Below are 20638 nucleotides of genomic sequence, written 5' to 3'. Positions count from 1 at the left end.
TGGAAAAATTCAACATTGAAATGCATTTCATTGGATGAGCACTTTTAGAGCGAGAAAGATAAGAAAAAACCGTTAAAACCTTTCCTCAATAATTTAAAAGTTACAATAGTATTTGTGTTAGGAATATGATAACCAGTAAAAAAAAAAGTTAAGATCTTTAATAATAGACAGTAAAAAGAAATGTACATTTAATGTACTTTGCCCATAAAATGCTTTTTCAAATATCAGTTTGTCAAGATCTAAAGGAAGAAACTGGTTATAGACATGTTTATATTCTGTTTGAGCAAATATATAGGCTTTGATAAAAGAAAATTACAATAATTAAAGAATTATAGAGTTAGAAATTATAAATAAAAGTTACTGGCCCACAAACAATATCACTGGTCCACTCAAAATTTAACAATAAACATATTTGTCTATAACTTAAAATCATTTTCGTACTTCATTATAACATCATATTAATTAGTTTATTTTGAATAAAACTTGATTAATTATAGCAAATTGATTTAACAATTGAATAAAATAAAGAGGGGGAATATCAGGCTGCTGGGAGAATATGTATAGATTTAAATATTTAAAATTAAAATCAATTCATTTCTGCACCATATTTTAATAAATATATCACAAGAAATGTTGACTTTTTAAAAAAAATCAATTAGGAGGCAGGCAGTAGCTCACAACAAATTAAGCAACAATATCACAGAAGATACTTGTAGCAAACCCCATATACATCGACATGTTTTATTTTTTTGAATTTGTTGAACCAGTTTTTAATAAATATATATATCACAAGAATTGTTGACTTTTTAAAAAAAGATCAATTAGGAGGCAAGCAGTAGCTCACAAGAAATTAAGCAACAATATCACGGAAGATAACTTGTAGCAACCCCCATAAACATCTACACATTTTATTTTTTTTGAATTTGCAAGTAAAAATTGCATTTTGAACCTTGGCGTTTGTAGTTGGAATATATTAACATTGATTAAATTATCAATTAAAACATTTAAATAAAAATTCAGAATAATTGAATAACTTTAATTCTACAACTCAAAATACTGATTTAAACATATTATTTGACTTCTTAATTAATAAATATAATACCAGTAATAAATATTTTTCATGGGAAAATTAAAGAGATTAATTTTTAAAATCAATTTAATTAGTAGGCAAATTAATTTTCTAAAAAATGCACTGATTCCTTTAATATTAATTTAGCTTTCTAAAACTAAATCTTTTGCTATATTAAATTTAATGATGTTTCTGAGTCAATTTTTTTTTTTACAGAATTAATAACTTTGTGACCGTTAAAAACAAATCTTTTACCTATGAATATCAGGAATGGACAGAGACCTGAAAATAAACACACCCTGAGCATCATTTTAAAGTTACTTTATTATTTTATATAAAGTGAAAGATATATCAAGGCTTTGAAAAAATTTGTTTCACTACATCTTGCAAGGTAAACAAAAGAAGTTATAAATTCATATTATATTTGACAAAATAATCCTGTTTTTCGCACTATTATGCTTAGGTGTAGCAGTTCCGAGATTTTTTAACTTGCCTGCTATGGCTGATTTATCTTGCAGACAAGTTTTTAAATATTAGTAATCTACAGTTACAGATAAATTGATAAGAAGTTTAAAATAAAACGACGAGGCGAAAATAAAAAATTATTAAACATTACATAGAAAAAGAAAAATTCGACTTCGACCAAAATTTGTTGGCTCTGCTTGATCTTAAATGATACCTTTTTTTTTTTTGTAAGTCAGGAAAAAAAAAAAAAAAAAAGAACGAGCTAACTCGTTCGTAAATGAATAAAAGTTGTAAGTGTCTTAAAGCATTGAACATGATTTTATGAACTAAATCTCCTTCATTCAATTTATTATTTTATTAAACGCTCAAGGTCATAGACATTCCAGTTGACCAACTTAAATAATTTAATTAATTATTGAGTTTTAATGCTAAATAATTGTAATTGTTTTACTGCAGTTTAAAACAGTTTTCGAATTATTTGCAAGTTTTTTATAATAAGCAATTCAATATTAAGTTTTTTATTTTTCAAAATTAGTTTCTTTTATTTAAAATTTTTGGGTGCACAAAGTATTGTATTAATTTTATGCAGAGAGAACGTGAAGGATCTTCTCCCTGTTGCTGTTATCTCTTAAGATCATTTTTTTTTTAAATGAAATCCTACTAATATTGAATATCGTTGGGCTGTTGTGCTTATTTCCGCTTAACATTGAGCTGAGCATCAAACATGGAGGATAATGCATGTTTGTTTACTGCGTCTCAGCTTATGTTTTTGTTTTTTATTGATTAATTTTCACGTCCAGTCATTATTTACTGGGTTGAAGAGTATGTAGGTACAAGCAAAACTCCGTGATGGCGAATCCGAGGAAGTTTAGTGAAAAAATAGCTCTTCATAATCAAAAGCAAGCTGAAGAAACGGCTGCTTTTGAGCAAATTATGAAAGAAGTTATTGGAGCTACGAGGGTAATTATTAAAATTGATCTACTTCTTAAAGTTAAATAATTAAGTGCTTCTCAAACTTAATACCAATGCGATTTGTTTGGGTATCTGTGGTTCAATACTGTCAAAACATTGCATTCCTTACGAGCTGAACGCATTATTTACAAACAAATTTGGCTTTAATTTATACTTTCCTTATTTAATTGCGGTGCATTACATTGTCCAAATGATTTTAAACCTTTTATTTGTTTAATTTGTAAAAATTATGATCATTACTAACTGGCATCTTATTTACATGTAAAAGTAGTGAGTACTACGTTACGACTCTGTTTATGTTTATGCATCTGACTTTAAAATTGATGTTTATAGATTTTCAGTAATCTTATAATAACTATGTTATTTTGTCTATGCTATGCAATCTTATGATAACTATGTTTAGCATGAAATTAAAGTATTTGTTGAATTCATTATAGATCGTTGAATTTGGTGTCATTGAGTATTAATTTACTGTATGTGGTATATATCTTATAATCCGTTTTGATTTCCTCGAAGAATTCTTTAAGCTTTTTCGACGGGGAATTAAAAATTACTAATTTAACATCCTCACTGTTTATTTATTTAAATATATATATATATTTTTTTTTTGTATTTTATCTGACATTTAAAAAATATATATATTTTGAATATCAGATTAGACATATTATGTTTTTCAATTTTATATGCTTATTGTAACTTCAGAATTAAATTAATATTTAGTAATTTTAAAGTTTTGACTTTTTAATGATATGCCCATGTTTATATTTGGTTTTTTTGTTACATACTTAAAAATTTTACTTAGATATAAAATTTTAAAATAGCTGTGCTAATATGTTCTGCCAAGAATAGGACTGGGTGATGTAAGAAACTTTATATCGTGATATATCGTCTGTTAGACATTGTGATACGGTGATATAGAGCGATTTAACATATGTTAAAAAATTATCTATCAGAAATTTTTAATCAATCAAAAATAAATAAGTAGAATAAATTTATAATCTAAAGAAATGCTTAATTCATTATTTAATTTTTTCAATTAAAATTATAAAGATGGATTGGCTTAAGACCACTGTCTTGTTTTGTTTAAATTTTTTTTTAAAAATTAAAAATGACTTAAGATTTATTAGTTTTAAAATAATAAAAAAACTGTAACAGAATATTTTACATACATGCATTAAAGGGGGAAAAAAAAACTGAAATAAGAAACAAACCAAAGAAATGTTCATAAAAGTAAGTAAAACAATTTTTAAACTATTTGTTGAAAAAGAAACATGCTTTTGGAACATTGTTAGGCCTTCTTTTATTTATTTATTTAAAATAATAAAAATGTATTGACTTAAAAAATGTAAATATAAGTGAAAGTTTTTTATTTATTTATTTTCTTTTTTGAAAATAAAATAGACTAAAGATTAATTGGTTTAAAAATAATACTGATTCTGACTAATTAACAAATTATCAAACAAACAAAAAGAATTTTAACAAAAATTAAAAGAAATACTATATTTAAAAGTAATGTTGTAAAATTATTGAAAAGTGTCTAAACATTGCTTAACTTCTTATTTAATTTAAAAAAATTGGCCGTTTTAACTAATAGCCAAAGTATTTTTTAGAAAAAATAGCACAAACTTTGTTTTAGTTTTTGCAAAAATTAAAGCAAATTAATAGTTTTAATTTTTTATAATTAAAAATAGGATTTATTGGTTTAAAAATAATCCAATTATTATACTTACATGCAGTAAATAAACTTATTAAACAAACAGACTAACTTTTATAAAAGTATGAATTACTTAAATATAAAATACCCCTATTAAATTTTATCATAAAATGAAAAACAATGATTAAAAATTCAATGAAGAATTTTTTTTTTGTATATTCATAATTTCTTTTCATTGATATTAAGTTCAGAATGAAAACGTAAAATAACAGCGATAAAAAGGTAACAGTATGTCTACTAAAAATAATTGACAAAAACCGTTAAATCCCTACAGAATAAAAGTGACAAAATAATGCACAACAATCGCTAAGTAGCATAAGTCTAACTGAAAATAATTTACACGAAACATTAAATCTGCACGAAATGAAAGGCACAGCGATCGCAAAATAACGTAAGTCCCGCTGAAAATAATCTTCATGATACTTAAAATCTCAAAGATAAAACTGTGCATTGCATTCTATAATTCAACCCTGGTCCTCATGCAAAACCGGGAATTCCGATTAAATTAGCTCTTCGTCAGTCAACATCACGAAATGAATATCGTTTTTCTAGCTAGATGCAATCAACATCTTCGCAGCTAAAATGTTAAATCGTTATGTTGGTAAACCACAAGGGTTGTCTTATATCGCTGGGTTAAATCAAATTTTTGGTGCATCGCTTAAAACGGAAGTCACTATATCGGCATGCAGATACATGCCTTAAATCAATCGTTCGTGATGCATCGATTTATCGCCCAATCCTAGCTAGGAAATATTCTTAATATTTGATAATAGAGTTATGTTAATTTTTATGTGTTAAAGGTTTTATAATATTAAACTTATTTAAATGTTTGGTACCCTTTTGATCCTTTGCTGTACTAAAATCAGTTTAAAATTTATGTTATTATTAAATTTTTTTTAAATTTACGTAATATTTATAATGTTATGTTTATACTTAAGCCTTTCTTTCATTTAGTATAGTAGTAGGTATCTAATGTGAATGATAGTTCAATTTTAATGAGTGATTGTTGCTAAAAGTAATATGTCATCAAATAACTTATATTGTACTACAACTTTTAGATTTATATAATTAAATTTTAATTTTCTCTTTTTTTTATGTACCTACTTACGAAAGTATTATTTATGTAAGGTTTGTTACGAGCCTCTGTTTTATTTAGTATAGTTGGTATTTACTTTGATATGAATGATATTTCAATTGAAATGCATAGAACTAAAAGAACATGAATAAAGCGCAAGTAAAAACGCAGAAATGGTAAATGCTTAAATGCATAATATTACCTCTTGTTCATTTTGTTATTTGTCCATTTCTGTCATTTATTTATGTTTTATTCACATTGTGTTTGCTTTATTCTATGTAGAAAAAAGTATATCCTCTACTCTTGAGGATTAATCAAAGTGCTTTAAATTATGATTTGTACTAAATGTATTTATAACTCTACCAAACAATTGATTGTTGATTTTTGGTATTTTGTCATGATTTTCATACTTTTTTGATATTTCAAAATGGAACATTTCATCAACGACAGGATTTTTAGTAGGAAAGAAATTAGAAAAACTAGACCTGTCAATGCTTAAACCCATGTTTTTTTTCCAAAAAAAAGAAAGAAAAAGAAAAGTAAAAAAGAAATCTAAATCAGGCAGGGTTGGGTTTTTGCCATCAAAAACTGGTTTTTGACATGACAGTGGTAAAAACCATCCAAAGCCTACTGTTTTCTTTAATTTATGGCATATTGCGGACAATATATTATTTTTGCATAGTTGTCTTTATAAATGAATGTTGTAAATGATTGCTATTGGTTTTGCAACTACAGTGCACTCCCGATTATCCGGGTTAATCACCGGGACAGGTCGCACAGACAATCGAAAAACACGGATAATCCGAAAACTCCTTTTATTAAAGAAAAATTCAATGTCAGTACAAAAAATATAAAAATTACTGACATTAGCATGCATAACATCAAACTAGGAATTTTCCTTATTAAAAAATGTGTAATGCGTCTTCGCCATATATCGATACACATATTTTACGAACCGCAGTAATGTCACCGTAATCAAATCCTCCCATATAATCTAATAAAGTTTCCACAGAGCAACAGAATGAGAAATTGTATTTCATTCATTTACTAAATCTTCTGCGTCAGTTATTATCATCACTATTTGATTTAACTACATAACGATGTCTTCATCAGTCAAATACTGGAAGCCAGGCTCACATGCATCACTTTGAAACCAATCTTCTAAATTTTCTTCATCAAGAATTTCGAAACCTTAGATTTCTTTTGCTTGTTCGAGAATACTGTTATCATATTTTTCTTGAACATCTGAAGAGGATTGTTCATCAAGCGGTATGATCTTTCTCCAAGATCGTGATAACGCAGACGATTTTACCTTTGACCATGCTGCTGATATTCCATATACTGCAATCCAATAACGAATATTGCTTCCAAAAATTTGGTAGTGTTATAACTTCATGAATCAAATTTTTTTAAATCTTGAAAATGTTTCTCTTTATATTTTTTGTGTGACTCCGGAATGAGCACGGATAATCTGCAAACCGGATAATCCGCGCGCGGATAACCGAGAGTATACTGTATATACATGTATTCTTATAGAAGGATATACATTCATATAGAAATATTGTAATATACGTATTGAAATAGTGATACTTACTTTTATCATTATAGCTTGATTTGCAAAGGATTCAAAATTTTGCACTTCTTAATTGTTATAAATAAACAAACAAACAAAGAAGCTTGGAACTATTTATAAATTCAAGAACTAAAAAGAAGAATTTAAAATTTGGCATTTCTTAAATATTAGAAATAAGCTAAACAAAACTTTCAAAACTTGTAACTACTAACAAACTCTAACTCAAGAATGACTTGACGTTCTTTAGTAATGTAATATGCTAAACAAGATGATGCTTGGAAATGTTGAAAATTTTGTTTAGTATCCTAATATTTTACTTCAAATAGTATGTTTTGATATAATCATGTTGGGAAAATGCAAGAATCTGTTCTAAAATATCTTTTAACAACTTTTTTTCTAATTTTATTGCCCAAAAATGAATTAATTTTAAATTATAAGCAGTTAAACTCAAATAAAAATACAGTTTTACCAAAACTATGGGTTTTTGACGTTTTATACAGAGGGTTAAAAACCATGGTATAAACCGGTAAAAACAGTCATGTGTCAAAAACTTGCCAACCCTGAAATCAGGTATCAAATGAAAAAGAGTTAGCATAAAAAAATGAAACCCCTTTTTTCATTTCTTCTTTGAAGAATGAACTATTGCTGCATGAAATATTTTTACTAAACACCATCCTTCGAACGAAATCATTTTCTATTTTCATTTCATTTTTCACCTCTTTTTATTATAAGCCTGTCGCAGGCGTTTGACCTCGAGATCAAGCATAGCAAATGTGTTTTATACATAGCAACTGTAAAAGACCAAATGATTTTTTCCCATTTTGGAATTCTATTTATAATGAATTCAAGTGCTTGATTTTGATTAAAAATCAAGATAATTTTAATTATATCTTAATGCAATTATTTATTTTATCAAAGGATAAAAAGTAATAAATATTAAAAAATTTAATTCAGAAACATGTAGACAATTTTAAAACAATAAAACCCTTCTTCCATATTACAATATTTCATTATTTTTAAATAAAAATAACTTTGCTTTTGCTGAGGTCCAAAATATGTCTAAAATAAAAGTTAAATATTACTGCAAGAATCTTGTTGTGGCTTCTTTTCTACGAAATATTGTAAGTTTATTTATTGTATTGTAATTTTATTGTCTGTTATAAATGAACTACTATATACCTAAAATGATCTGTGACTATTAAAATTATTTAAAAGACCCAACATTGCGTGTTATTTTAGTTTCTTTATTGGTATTTATTTATGTTATTGTAGTATTGACAAACTGAAAATATGTCGCTGATCTAAGGTACGAGTCAAGAGTGCCACTCTGCCATCTGAATAGCGAATCTCCCTCTTAAGAAATTTTTTTCCCCTCAATACTTTTAGTTTTCCATAATTTTTGTTAAAAATAAAAATTAATGATATTCGCTAACTGTCTGCATTATCTAAAAATATGATGTAACATCGTATTGCACTTTATTTTCATATTGTAGTCAATCTTTTTAGTGATTATTAATATTGTAATAAGTTGTAAAATTAGTCTTTAAATTTGGAGGTAATTCATAAATTTTTTTATAGTAATAATTTTAATACACTATGGATTTTAGTTGTTTTGAAATAAGTGTTGTCTTTTTGTCTCTCCTTTTTTTTTAAGTTCAAAGAAATATACTGCACAAAATGAAAGTTTAAAAGCTATGGATTGAACTACTTTTTTTTTGTTTTGTTTAGCTGTTTGCTTCCCCTTCTTAAAAACGTTATCATTGAATCATTACTACTCTTTCTATTTGAAAACTTATATATTTACTATTTGAAAACTATTATATTTTCTATTTGAAAAAATTTTAAAATCTTGATTCAGTTGGTTATGCTATTGCATATTTAGTTTCTTGTTAGTCTAATTTCAAACAATGATAAAGGAACAAATTACTTGACAATAAGAGCATAGTTAGTAAGCATAACAATATTAAATTTTAAAACTTATGTATTTACTATTTGAAAACTATTATATTTTATATTTGAAAAACTTTTAAAATCTTAGATTCAGTTGGTTATGCTATTACATATTTAGTTTCTTGTTAGTCTAATTTCAAACAATGATAAAGGAACAAATTACTTGACAATAAGAACATAGTTAGTAAGCATAACAATACTAAATTTTAAAACTTAAGAGCAAATTTATGACTGCTATTAATATTTTTTTAAATTGATTTTTAAATAATCTAGTTACAAGTGTTTAAAAAGGTATGAGTACATTCTGTTTTGTGTTCCAATAGTTTAATTTAGAAAATCAAAATATTAACTTTGTTAATCAATCTAAATAGCTAAAAAATTTTTTTTTTTTTTAAAAAATTTTAAGTGTAGTTTTATTTATTTACTTTTTAAATTTTTAATTCGAAGTTTACTTGGCATTTTTGTATTTCTTTTTTTATTCTTAACAAGAATTGAATAATTTAGAATATCTGCACAATTGCTTTAAGTTGTAATTGTGACAACATTAATATCTAAATTTTGTCATTTTGATTTCTTTGCCAGTTTTTATAAAAAGTTGTGAGTCCCATGGCAAAATTTTTTTGGGCTTTCTGCGACAAACCTCTCTAGCACTAATATCTTTCTACAAGATACTTTTAATAATAACTAATATGTATGTTAATTAAAGTAACAGAAACGTTGTATTTACAAAGAAAAAAAACTCTATTTGGATATAATAAAATGTTTTTTTTTTATTTATTTATTTTTTTTTTAGTGAATATGTAATATTTTTTTATTTTAATATCATTGGCGATATTCTCAAATTTTGTGAGAGGAAAATGCACTAATTATTATTTTTTTTCGCAAATCATCATAACATAATATAGTTAAAAATCATAAAATTTGTGAAAGGAAAGAAAACCAATTTTTTATTTTTTTATTTATTTTCTCAAATAAGAATTAAAAAATAATGAGCATTTCTTTCCCTCTGATGCATGAAAAAGGCATCTTTTGAATATAATTGTGGAGGCAAAAAATATTTCAAAAATTTTTGCAGAAATTTTTTTTTCTTCCTTCAATATTCTTTATTTGTATTCTTTTCAAAGAAGAATCGAAAAATTACGATCATTTCCTTTTCCTCCAATCCTCAAAAAAGGCATCTTTTAAATATAATTTTAGAGAAAATAAAATTTTTGCAGAAAAAAAAAACAAAATTTTTTACTTTCTAAAGGAAAATTCCTTCTGCAAGAACTCTGTAACGTTCTGCGACAATGTCACCTTGTCGCTACGATTTTGCCACGGGGATTGTGAGTATAAATAAGAATTAAAATTACCTATTGTGTAAATTTGCAATTATAGTTTTTAATTATTTATAGTCAACTACTGTGTTTGAAGATAAAAATTATGGCCTTTTATTTAACTTTCAATTAATATTGTATTAATGCTATTTTATTTTATATCCGACGTTGAACAGCCAACCTAATTTTTTGAGTTTACGACTAATGTTCAATTCTGTAGCCTTGTAATTTTGAGCCAATTCGGGAGACAAGGAAACTCCTGGATGATTACCCCAAGAGGTATGATTTGTTATGGGAACATTTAGGACTTTGTGACTTGACAGGTTTAACCAGTCACCATTTACTACACGGGGAGTCTTCGATCGGCGGAGATCGAGCCCACAAACTCTTGGACATGCACCAACCAGGCTATCCCAGCCTTTGTTACTGCTATTATCATGATACTTTCTTTCTCCATACATTTATTTTCGGAAAATACTCTAGGTTGCAAAAAAGCCGGTCTTTTGTGAAAAATACCAGACTGACTGGTTTTTATTTTTAAAAATCTCAAGTTTTTACCTACAAATAGTCTGTATTGACTTTTTGTAATATTTTGTTATTCACAGTAACATGCATGTATTTGAATTTATTTTATTGGTGTCTATTTAGTGAAATAATCTGAATAAAATATTTTGTGATATTCTGCTATGCATCAGATGTCTAATGTTGCGGAAAAATAGAATATTTTATAAGTCTTGCTGTTAATGTGCTGAAAACAATCAATACTATGAGTTTTAAAAGTAGGAGTATTTAAAAGGTATTTCCATGTCTTTAAGTTGTAGAAGTTTGAAAGTTAAAGTTGTAGAAATTTGTAGTTTTTCTTAAAATATAATTTGGTATTTTGAATTACTGTGAATAATTTAAGGTTTTATTTACATACATCATTTTTTAGTACTACTACTAAAGCTACAAAAAAATATTCATGAGGCAGTTTTGAGTTGTTGTATATACTACTCCTTTTTAAATATATAAAAATATAATTAAAAAAATAAAATTAAAAATTTCAAAGATATTTACATATGAAGTGTAGTTTGGACATAAAAATAAAATTTCATCCTATTTTTATTTATTCATTATTTAATAAAGCATTGGTATTTATTTATTTATTTTTTTTTTGATTATTAGTTTTACAAATCTAGTAATCAAAAAAAGAGAATTTTTTTATGTATACCTATTGTTTACTCTCAGTTTAAAATAAAATTTAAAACTATATAGAATTATATTTAATTGACCTTTTGCTTACGGCTGGTACAACATGTGGACCATAAGTGATGGTACAACATAGAACCCCATAAGCAAAGGGTTAAGCTCAAAAAATTGTAGTTTTTATTTTTCTAAAGATTATTAGAAATAAAATAACGCTTGTTATAGCTTAAATTTATCTACTCAAATTTACTTCTTCTAAAATTTGAAATAATTATTTTGAAAATTAGGCACTTTTCCATATAACTGTATCTTTCAAAACAATTGAGTATATTTTATTTAAAAAGTTGCTGCTCCAAATTTTTTAAAATTTCAGTTGAAATGACAGTTTTTGAAATATATTGTTTAAAAAAAGCAGCCTTTTTCATTTTTAGCCCTAATTTTTTTAGTGGTTTAAACAAAAACAAAAAAAAAAAGTGGCTTTTGACTACCTCAAAAATATTATGTTTTAAATATTATGTGTCAAAACCAAAATAATTGTTTCCTTTGCTAAAATCAGTATCTGGTCAACTATGCAATGCCGTAAACTCTGCTAAACTAAAAGAGATGTCTGTAGGTTTTTGATGATCTACCAGGGTTGGCAGGTTTTTGACATGTGACAGTTTTTGACAGTTTAAACCATGGTTTAAACCGTCACGTCAAAAACCTCACTGTCAAAAATGTCGAAAATGTCAAAAACCTATATTCATATGTGAAATTTAATTAATACATAAAATTTATATATTTTTTATAAAGGATAGTGTTTCTAAATATGTTCTAGAAAAAATAAATTTAAAATTTTGAAGAAACACTTATATTTTGAACAGTAACCAAAATCTTGTACTTTTGAAAGCTCACATCTTTTGTAATATTATGTATTCATTTTCATGTGTTATTGAAAATCTGCAGTGATATTATTAAGAAATTTATTTATAACCAAATTTAGTGTATAGTATAGATTATACTAAAAATTAGACATTTTTAAAGATAAACATTAGCAGTTTTGCACATTAGACATCTTTTAAAGAAGAATCTTTTTAATGTTCTTTTAAATCTTCTTAATAATCTTTTTAACATAAGACAATACAAATTTAAGTGCTTTCTGTTAAATACACAGAGTAGTTAGTGTCGATTTACAGTATATTCAGCCTATTCATTTACTATGCTGAAAATTTAGTTTATCCAAATACTTGTGAATTTCATTTTGCTGAATACTATATACATAGTTTTGTTGAATATCTAAATTTTCAGCTGTTGAATAATTACTTCTTGCTTTCAAGATATGCATTATTTGTATTCTTAATACAAGTGAGGGAAAAAAATTAAGAGGTAAAAATTGTTTTAAAATGATAAGTGTAATAATTATAAATAAATATAATAAACAATATGAATTATATTTATCATTATTCATAAATATAACTACTTTTAAATTCAAATTAACATACTGGATAATAAATATATTTGGTATAACATTAAAATTTTTTTCATACACTTGTATCAAGTTTGTATTTATACAACATAACTTGTAAGTTCCTTATAAATATTAGTTATATGTTCCTTATATGTCAAAAATGCATAGTAATAAACTTTTAATTTTCTTAAGTATAAAAAAAAAAATTTTTTTTTTTCAAAATATAGATATTTAAAAAAATTTTGTGCAAAATTTTTCTGCACATGCATTTGAATATAAATTTCTGAGATTTTAAATCTGTTATTTTACCTTAATTTTAATTAAAAAATATTTTAAAACCTGCTGATTACCTATAGTATAATTAAATTTCAATATAATGCATGGCAACTATTGGTAGTTTTGAAGTTTATATATTTTTTTGGCAAACTTTAGTTTTTGACATTTTTGACGGGTTTTTGACGGTTTAAACCAGTATTATACCCTTGTCATGTCAAAAACCACTTTTTGACGTCAAAAACCCAACCCTGTGATCTACAAAAACTAATTTTCTGTCTGTAATACAATACTTCATATTTTTTTTGTCATCTTCATTTTGTTTAGATTTTAATTTTAATATTTCTTTATTTGCTTTTACAGGGTCCTCCAAAAAATCATCACCTCATAATTAACCAGTCTCTTGGTTCATACAGAGCTGGCTCTTTACCTAACGTAAATCAGATTGGTAACAATAGCATTGATTTACAGGTATGTATTATGAGTAATGTTTGTATTTATATTCCTTTTGTTTGAAACACTGTATATACAAAATTAAATAAACTTTTAAACTAAAATAAGTATTTTGAGTTCGAATATTTATGTCAAATATTTGGGAGAAAAACGAAAGTATCGATAAATGAATGCATATGTTAAAAGAATGCATATTTTAATTTTTTTTATTTGTTTGAAGCATAATTTTTTATAGTTGGATTTACAGTTTCTTTGCTAGAATAGGTAATAAATGCAGGGCTGCCATTGACAAATAAAAAACGACTATTTAAAGTGAAGGAGACTGGTGACTATTTTAATCAAAATATAGAAAAAAACTATTATTTTGCAACCAGTTATGAAAAACTGAGGACATTTCTTACCAATTAGCTTCTAAACGAATAAATTCGGGTATTTTTCTTTGTTGTGCCATAGATCAGATTTTTTCATGAACGATCATCATGCTTTATTTTTCCCCTTCTGTATGTCTTTTAATTTTTACAAGTGCTGTTTTTATTTTTCACTTTATTTTATCAATGGGATTACAGTGGAATATGTTATGCCACTAACCTGTTGCTGCAGTAGAGATGCCAACTTGTTTTGTTTTAAATACATGAGTTTTTGTTTTCTATTGGTTGTATTTAAAATTTTATGTAGGATTCTCAGATAAGTAAATTTGATGTCAAGTTATTTTAGCCCCTTCTTCGATTTGATGTCAACCCCTTCTTCACCAGATCTAAATCCTTTAAACTATTGTATTAATAATATTATACTAATAATATACAAGGGATATTCATACAATATAAATGATATAAAAAATGAAAGAACATTGAAATAGCCTTAGCAGATGGAGACGGCACATTTCCATTCAGCACATAACTTGCCATTACCATGACCAATCGGAAATTGTTTTTGATTGCATCACCAACGAGGCTCTTTTTGGGCAATTTAAATGTTTAGTAATTAAATATATACGCAGTTTGGAGAAAAAACAATCAGATTTTCGGGTTCAGAAAAGAATTTCCAATGAGTTGGGAGTGAAATTTTAAAAAAATAAGGAGATGCTGTAATTGCCCATTGTTGAACCTCAACTCATTCTTTACTGTAGATTTTACAGCTTTATATATTTTTCTTTTTTCTTTTATAGAGTGCTTTAAATAGTTTAGAAGATATGAAGCAAGGACGAGAAGTCTCAGCAGACAGAATGCACCGAGAAAGAGGACGGCATGCAGTTCCTCATCAGAGTCGTCGTTTTGCATTTGAAAATAAAAGGGTAATTTTACTAGTTTTAGTGTGTGTTTTGTACTGTCAGGCAGCAGTGCGACCCAAGAAAGTTAACTGAGAAGGAGCTCCCTAGGGAAGTCCAAAATTTTAATGAAACTGATTGAAAGGTTTTTGAAATGAAAGGTTTGATTGAAAGGTTTCAACTTTTTTGACCCTTTGGAAAATTTCAATAATTTTTTGAACCTTTATATTTGAAGTTTTTTTTTAGATATTTAAAATTGTAAAATTAAAATTTTCGTAACTTAATTTAGAAAAATTTTAGCCATTGTTATAAATTAAATAATAAAAAATTAATAGATTATCATAAAAAAATATTTTGCTTGAAATTATCTTTTTATGAAAATGTGTAAATGAAATTTATATCACAAGAACCAAACTTTCAACTTGTCTCCATAACGTCTCAATTTGTCTCTCTTATCTTAAACTTTCAACTAATAAATCTATTGAATATGTATTTTCCAGATTGCATTTACCTCCTATAATTTAACTGACTAGAACCCAAATCTGCCCAAAATAATAACATATAAATAAATAAATAAAAGGAAGGCATTTTAGAGAAAGCCTATCTTTGTAATTTAAAATACTATCTGCTCAAATTAATTAGCATTTTAGAGTTATATCCTTGAGTAATTAATATTGAATCTTTGTGCAAGAAATCTAGATAAAAGCTGTTGAAATGTTCATTTAACAATATATAGATATCTTTTTGTAGCAATTATGTGTACAAGTAGTTAATTTAAAGGTTTTGTACACAAAATATCTTAGTGAAAAATGTCACTCATATTTTTATTTGTAAATTTTGCTGGTCTGTTTTGGTATATTGCTAAGTATTCACCTCTCATATGCTGTATTATGTTTAGGCTTTGCAGTTATCTGAATGTGTGTTACTTATTAAAAATAATGTCTGGAACCAGATTTTCTTTAAACATATTCTTCTCACATTATGTAATATGTTAGATATTACTTTTAAGTATATATTTGCATTAAAAAAGTAAGTCGGGTAATTATCAATTATTCTGTTACTTTCTTAATTCTTATTAATGTAATTTGATGGTCAAAATAAGTTTAGTGTTTTTTTTTTTTTAAAGTAAAATTTTTTATTTTTGTGCACTCAAAATATAATGAACCTTTGAATTTCTATTTTAGTTTAAATGAAGTTGTATTGAGTCTTTATTAAAATCTTTTGGTTTAATTTTTTTACTTGGAAGTATATATGTGGATTTAATTTCTAATTCACTTTTAGGCTGATGCTTCACCTTATAATTCATCTTATCTTTCACCACCACCTGATACTAACTGGCGGAGGTAAAGTAAATTATTTTATTAGTTTTAACAAACTATTTCTTTTATAAAGAAATTTGCCATTTTTGAGTTTTCTTTAAATATTTTAGATGTGATAAATTTTCTGATGTGTAAGCGAAATGAAATTAGCCTTAATTTTTTAAAAACCAAATAAACTCTTTGTCAGCAAGATCCTGCGTTTGTTTTGACTTGTATTCTTTTTATTTACCTTTTGCATGAGAAATGTTATGGAGTGCACTTTACAACTGGTGGGATTTTTAATTGAGGTGAACGTTATATAGACGTGCTACTCAGACAAGGCTCACCATAAAAATGATGAATGACTTCGTGGGAAAAGTGAAACGCAAGGTTACTGTACTTGTTGTTAATAGATTCATAGAAACATTTCCTTTGCTGCTATTAGTAAAGTATTTTTACTTCCCAGAAAATGCTGTGTATATTGAAAAAAATTATAAACTCATCATTTTATTAGTCGCTTATTATTAAAATAATATTTATGAGGGAAAAAACACATTTTATGGGAAAAAGAATTTAAATTGCTTTCTATGATTATAAATAAACATTCTAACTGAACATTTGTATGAAAATTCTAAATTTCTATATTATAACAATAAATACTTTTTCAACAAACATTTTTTATAAAGTTATCACCAAGAAATTCAATATTAACTTATGCTATTTTAGGACCAATTCAGATTCTGCCCTTCATCAGAGTGCTATGAACCCCCAAGACAACTATCATGGTGCCAATACACCTCCTAATAACAGGACATTTGGTATGTAGTTGATTTTTATGTATGACTTTTATTATTTTATCCATTACTAAAATTGGTGTACCAGTTAAGATGTTAAGAATGTTACTAAACTCTTAGTTATTTGATTTATCTTTTTTATATTTTATCATTAGAATTAATTTATCCTTCATGCTGAATACACATAAAAATGTTTTTGTTAATAATTTTTATTTATCTCTTATGTATATTTGACCTTGGAGTTGTAGCAATCGCTTTTAAATTTTATTATCTAGGAATCATCTAAAAGATTGTCATCTGTATAATATTAATATCTTTGCATAATTGACAGATAAAAATTTCTATAGAGGTTTGAAAATAGCATTAAATATTTTCTTTTTTCTTACAAACCATTTTTGATTTTTGTAGAAGTTGATAGAGTACTATTGCACGAAAATGATCAAGTTAACAGTTATTGGGACCCAAAAAAAGTAAGTTTTATGTACCTTTTTCTTCAGAATCCTTAGAATTTCTTTTCTTTATCAATATTATGTCTCTCAAAAGCATAAATTGCTTTTTTAAAAGGCATTTGAAGTGTAATTTTTTTTTGTAATAAACACAGTGTTTACAAGTGTGATTTACTTCCTCCCTCTTCACAGTTTTCTTTTAGAGGTGGATGCCAATTATTATTGCAATTTTTTTTTTGTGGCTTTTACAGTGTATAGTTCAATATATTTTCAAGGGAGGGGAGCTGGCAATTTCGTGTAAGTACATGACATAATTTGCTTTGCAGCAGTTATTTATATATCTATCTATCTATCTATCTAGTTATTTATATATCTATCTATCTATCTATATATCTATCTATCTGCTTTATATATCTATCTGTAGAGTGCGCAAAAAGAACGTTCTGAGTAATTTTTGATTTAGGGATCGAATTCTTGCATGCTAGAACTTGTAGTTCATGTTGATGGCCTCAAATATGCTAATAATTAGTGCAAACGATGTTCAAATATATATAGATGCAGGGACAGCAGACCTAATTTCCCCTACTTTTCCTATTTCAGCACCCCTCCTTTTTTTCCTGTTTTTTCCTTTTTCCTACTTTTTCTTATATTTTTAAAAATCATCTCTCATTTCTGCTATTCCCCCTTTGAACATAGTGAACAGAATAAAGACTCAAGGTCAAGCATTGCAACTGCACCTGTTTTTTAATTCATTAATTTTGAATGGGGTGTGAGGAGGGGGCAGAACGTGGTAGAACATGAATTCTTTTTATTACGTCAGGTTCTGTTTCTGCTTGCCAATTCATGTTTAGTTGGAGTGGTGGAGAAATAAAATTGCTCAGCATAAAGATAAGATTGTGATACACAATAAGATTTTGCTTTTGATTTCGATTAATGTTTTAGCAAAATGTTGAAACTTAAGTTAAACTCTAGATAGTATCAATAATCGTGTGCCGGAATTATGGCGATATTGTCACAGAACGTTAGAGTTTTTGCAAAAGATTTTTTCCTTGCTTTTTTCGCGCATAGAAGGGAAAAGAAATGGTCACAATTTTTCCATTTTCATTTCCTAATAATGAAAAATTAAGTATAATGAAGTAAAAAATTTTAGTTTTCTTTTTGCAGAAATTTTTAAAAGATATTTTTTATTCTGTTGAACTAGTTTCAAAAGATACTTTTCTCACCCATCAAAGGGGAAAGAAATGCTTCTGATTTTTCTTTTCTTATTTGAGAAAAAAATTAAAAAATTTCATAATGATTGGCTTCTGCTAGAATTTCAATTAGACAATATTAGAAAAATTCTGAAATCGCGAAAGTTTGAAAGATAGTTTGCTCTAAAAATCATGTTGTTGCTTTCACTTTTTATTTTTATAAAGAACATTTAAATAAAATTGATATATTGTACATTTAAATAAAATTTGACTGTGAGTGGGGATTTTGTTGCAATTTCGGATTTGTTAACATGTGCTTAATCCATCATAAATATATGTAGCGTTTTGATAATTTTCATTTTGATCATTGCTATGAATTTTTCCTTGTTTTTTTTTCCTTGCCAAAATAACTCTTTAAAAAAAATTATGTATGAAATGAATGTATTTTTAAATTTGATAAAATAATAGTTTTTAATATAAGAATTTTTTATTTATGAAATACCAATTCGGCAAAAACAATTTTTTGATAAATTTTTGTAGCTCAATTTTATAGAAATATATTATTTATACAAATTACTTATGCATCATAATTATATTGTTAAAGTCCTAATGAAAGTAAAATATCTGTCTTACTTAAATAATTTTTGATCTTTTCAGCAATTTTATTTTTATTACTGTTTTCAAAATTTATATTGGCTACGTAGGGAAAAAGATATTTTTTGATTTAAATTAATATTCATAAAAATTGATTAAATTACTTTAAAGTTAAATTTTTATTTGTTTTTCAACACTCCTATTTTTTCCTTTTTTTTAAAAAAAATCCTTCTATTTTCTGAAAATTTCGGCTGCTTTCCCCTTAAGATGTTGTGAAAACATACTTCCTCTGAAAAAGGTATACCTTTTTTCCATGGATGTGGATTCATGACTCTTAAAATATAGGATTTAAGATAGAATTTAGGGTGAAGTCGAAATCTGGTTTATATAATACTAATAGTTTGGTCAGGAGAGGTCAAAAGTTTGAACCACTTAATGTGAATTTTACTTGTGTATTTTGCTAAATCTTGCATGCTTTTCAAACCAACCAAGAAAATTTTGCTCACAATTATAAAATTCATTTATACAAAGATAAATCATACAAACAATAATTATTAATTTTAACATTATTTAAAATAATATAATTTTAAATGATAAAATACAAACTTTGAAAGAAATCTGTCAAATTGTTCTTGAGAAATTGAATTTTATAAAAGTCACATACCATTAACACTAGGTATGTGACTTACCTAGTGTTATTCTGTCATTTCAGTTCATTGCAAGTGCTAATTTATTGCAAGTGCTAATTTATACATAGGCCAACACTGGTGTGAATTTTATAAAAGTCACATACCATTAACACTAAAAAGACTGAAGTCTGAAGGAGCCAATTTGGCAATCCCAGATTGTTTGTGCATTGATCAAATCTTGAAATATAATTATAATTAATTTAATAAGAAATCTATCAGAAACTCAATCATTAAATTTGTATCTTATTCCATTTGACTAGCAAAAATATCTCATTAAACAGAACACTGACTTTTCAGTTATATTTATACATTAATTTCTTAGATAATTTGATTTAATTAAATTAGATTAGATTTCTTATATCTCATCTTCAGTATGTTTCTTTCTTATGTTTTTAATAGTTTTAGATACTTTGTGACATTTGCCTTAAGTTTTAGTGTCCGAAAAACTTTGCTTGTCTCAAGTAGCATATTTTGTTATTTTATTGATTTCTGATTTCAAAACAATTTCCTTTTTTCTTATGTTATATAAAAAAAAGGAAAAATAGAATTTTCCATTCAATATTTGTTGATTATCCCCCAAATTTTAATATTAAATATCAAACCAATTTTTTATCAGTATTAGAGTTTATTTCTCTCTTGTTTATTTACTTTAAGTTGATTTTTGTTTGTTTAAACGATTTTGTTATTTGCAGAACCATCTTATGCCATTACAACAGTCGAGGCCAAAATCTTGTGAAGTTCCAGGAATAAAGTAAATACCTCTAAAATATTATACTTTTAAAATAATATATTTGTCTTGTATGTAAATTAAACTAATTAGTGTGTGCTTGTGAGTGGAAATACTTTATGTAACTTGGAATGTTCTTAGAAT

The 20638-nt window shown here is 26.0% G+C and overlaps 1 protein-coding gene across 22 annotated transcripts in view; it reads left to right on the top strand.

Moving 5' to 3' along the window:
* Window positions 1-1818: 1818 nt before the first annotated feature.
* LOC107448198 (uncharacterized) overlaps window positions 1819-20638 on the top strand; it is a 65366-nt gene continuing 46546 nt past the window's right edge. For 7 of the 22 annotated variants that reach the window (XM_071183573.2, XM_087167693.1, XM_043051625.3 and 4 more), the window contains exons 1-7: window positions 2107-2494; window positions 13403-13510; window positions 14658-14783; window positions 16038-16099; window positions 16781-16872; window positions 17257-17318; window positions 20460-20518. In XM_071183573.2, the coding sequence (XP_071039674.1) occupies window positions 2384-2494; window positions 13403-13510; window positions 14658-14783; window positions 16038-16099; window positions 16781-16872; window positions 17257-17318; window positions 20460-20518 (620 nt within the window). In that variant the 5' untranslated portion in view covers window positions 2107-2383. Of the gene's footprint in view, window positions 2495-13402; window positions 13511-14657; window positions 14784-16037; window positions 16100-16780; window positions 16873-17256; window positions 17319-20459; window positions 20519-20638 lie in introns of all 22 variants that reach the window. The other 15 variants (XM_071183575.2, XM_043051630.3, XM_043051626.3 and 12 more) reach the window with 7 other exon arrangements.

Source organism: Parasteatoda tepidariorum, chromosome 7 (assembly GCF_982258835.1).
Source record: "Parasteatoda tepidariorum strain Cologne lab strain chromosome 7, Ptep-v5.0, whole genome shotgun sequence".
NCBI lineage: Eukaryota > Metazoa > Arthropoda > Arachnida > Araneae > Theridiidae > Parasteatoda > Parasteatoda tepidariorum.
This window is presented reverse-complemented; position numbering and strand designations above follow the sequence as displayed.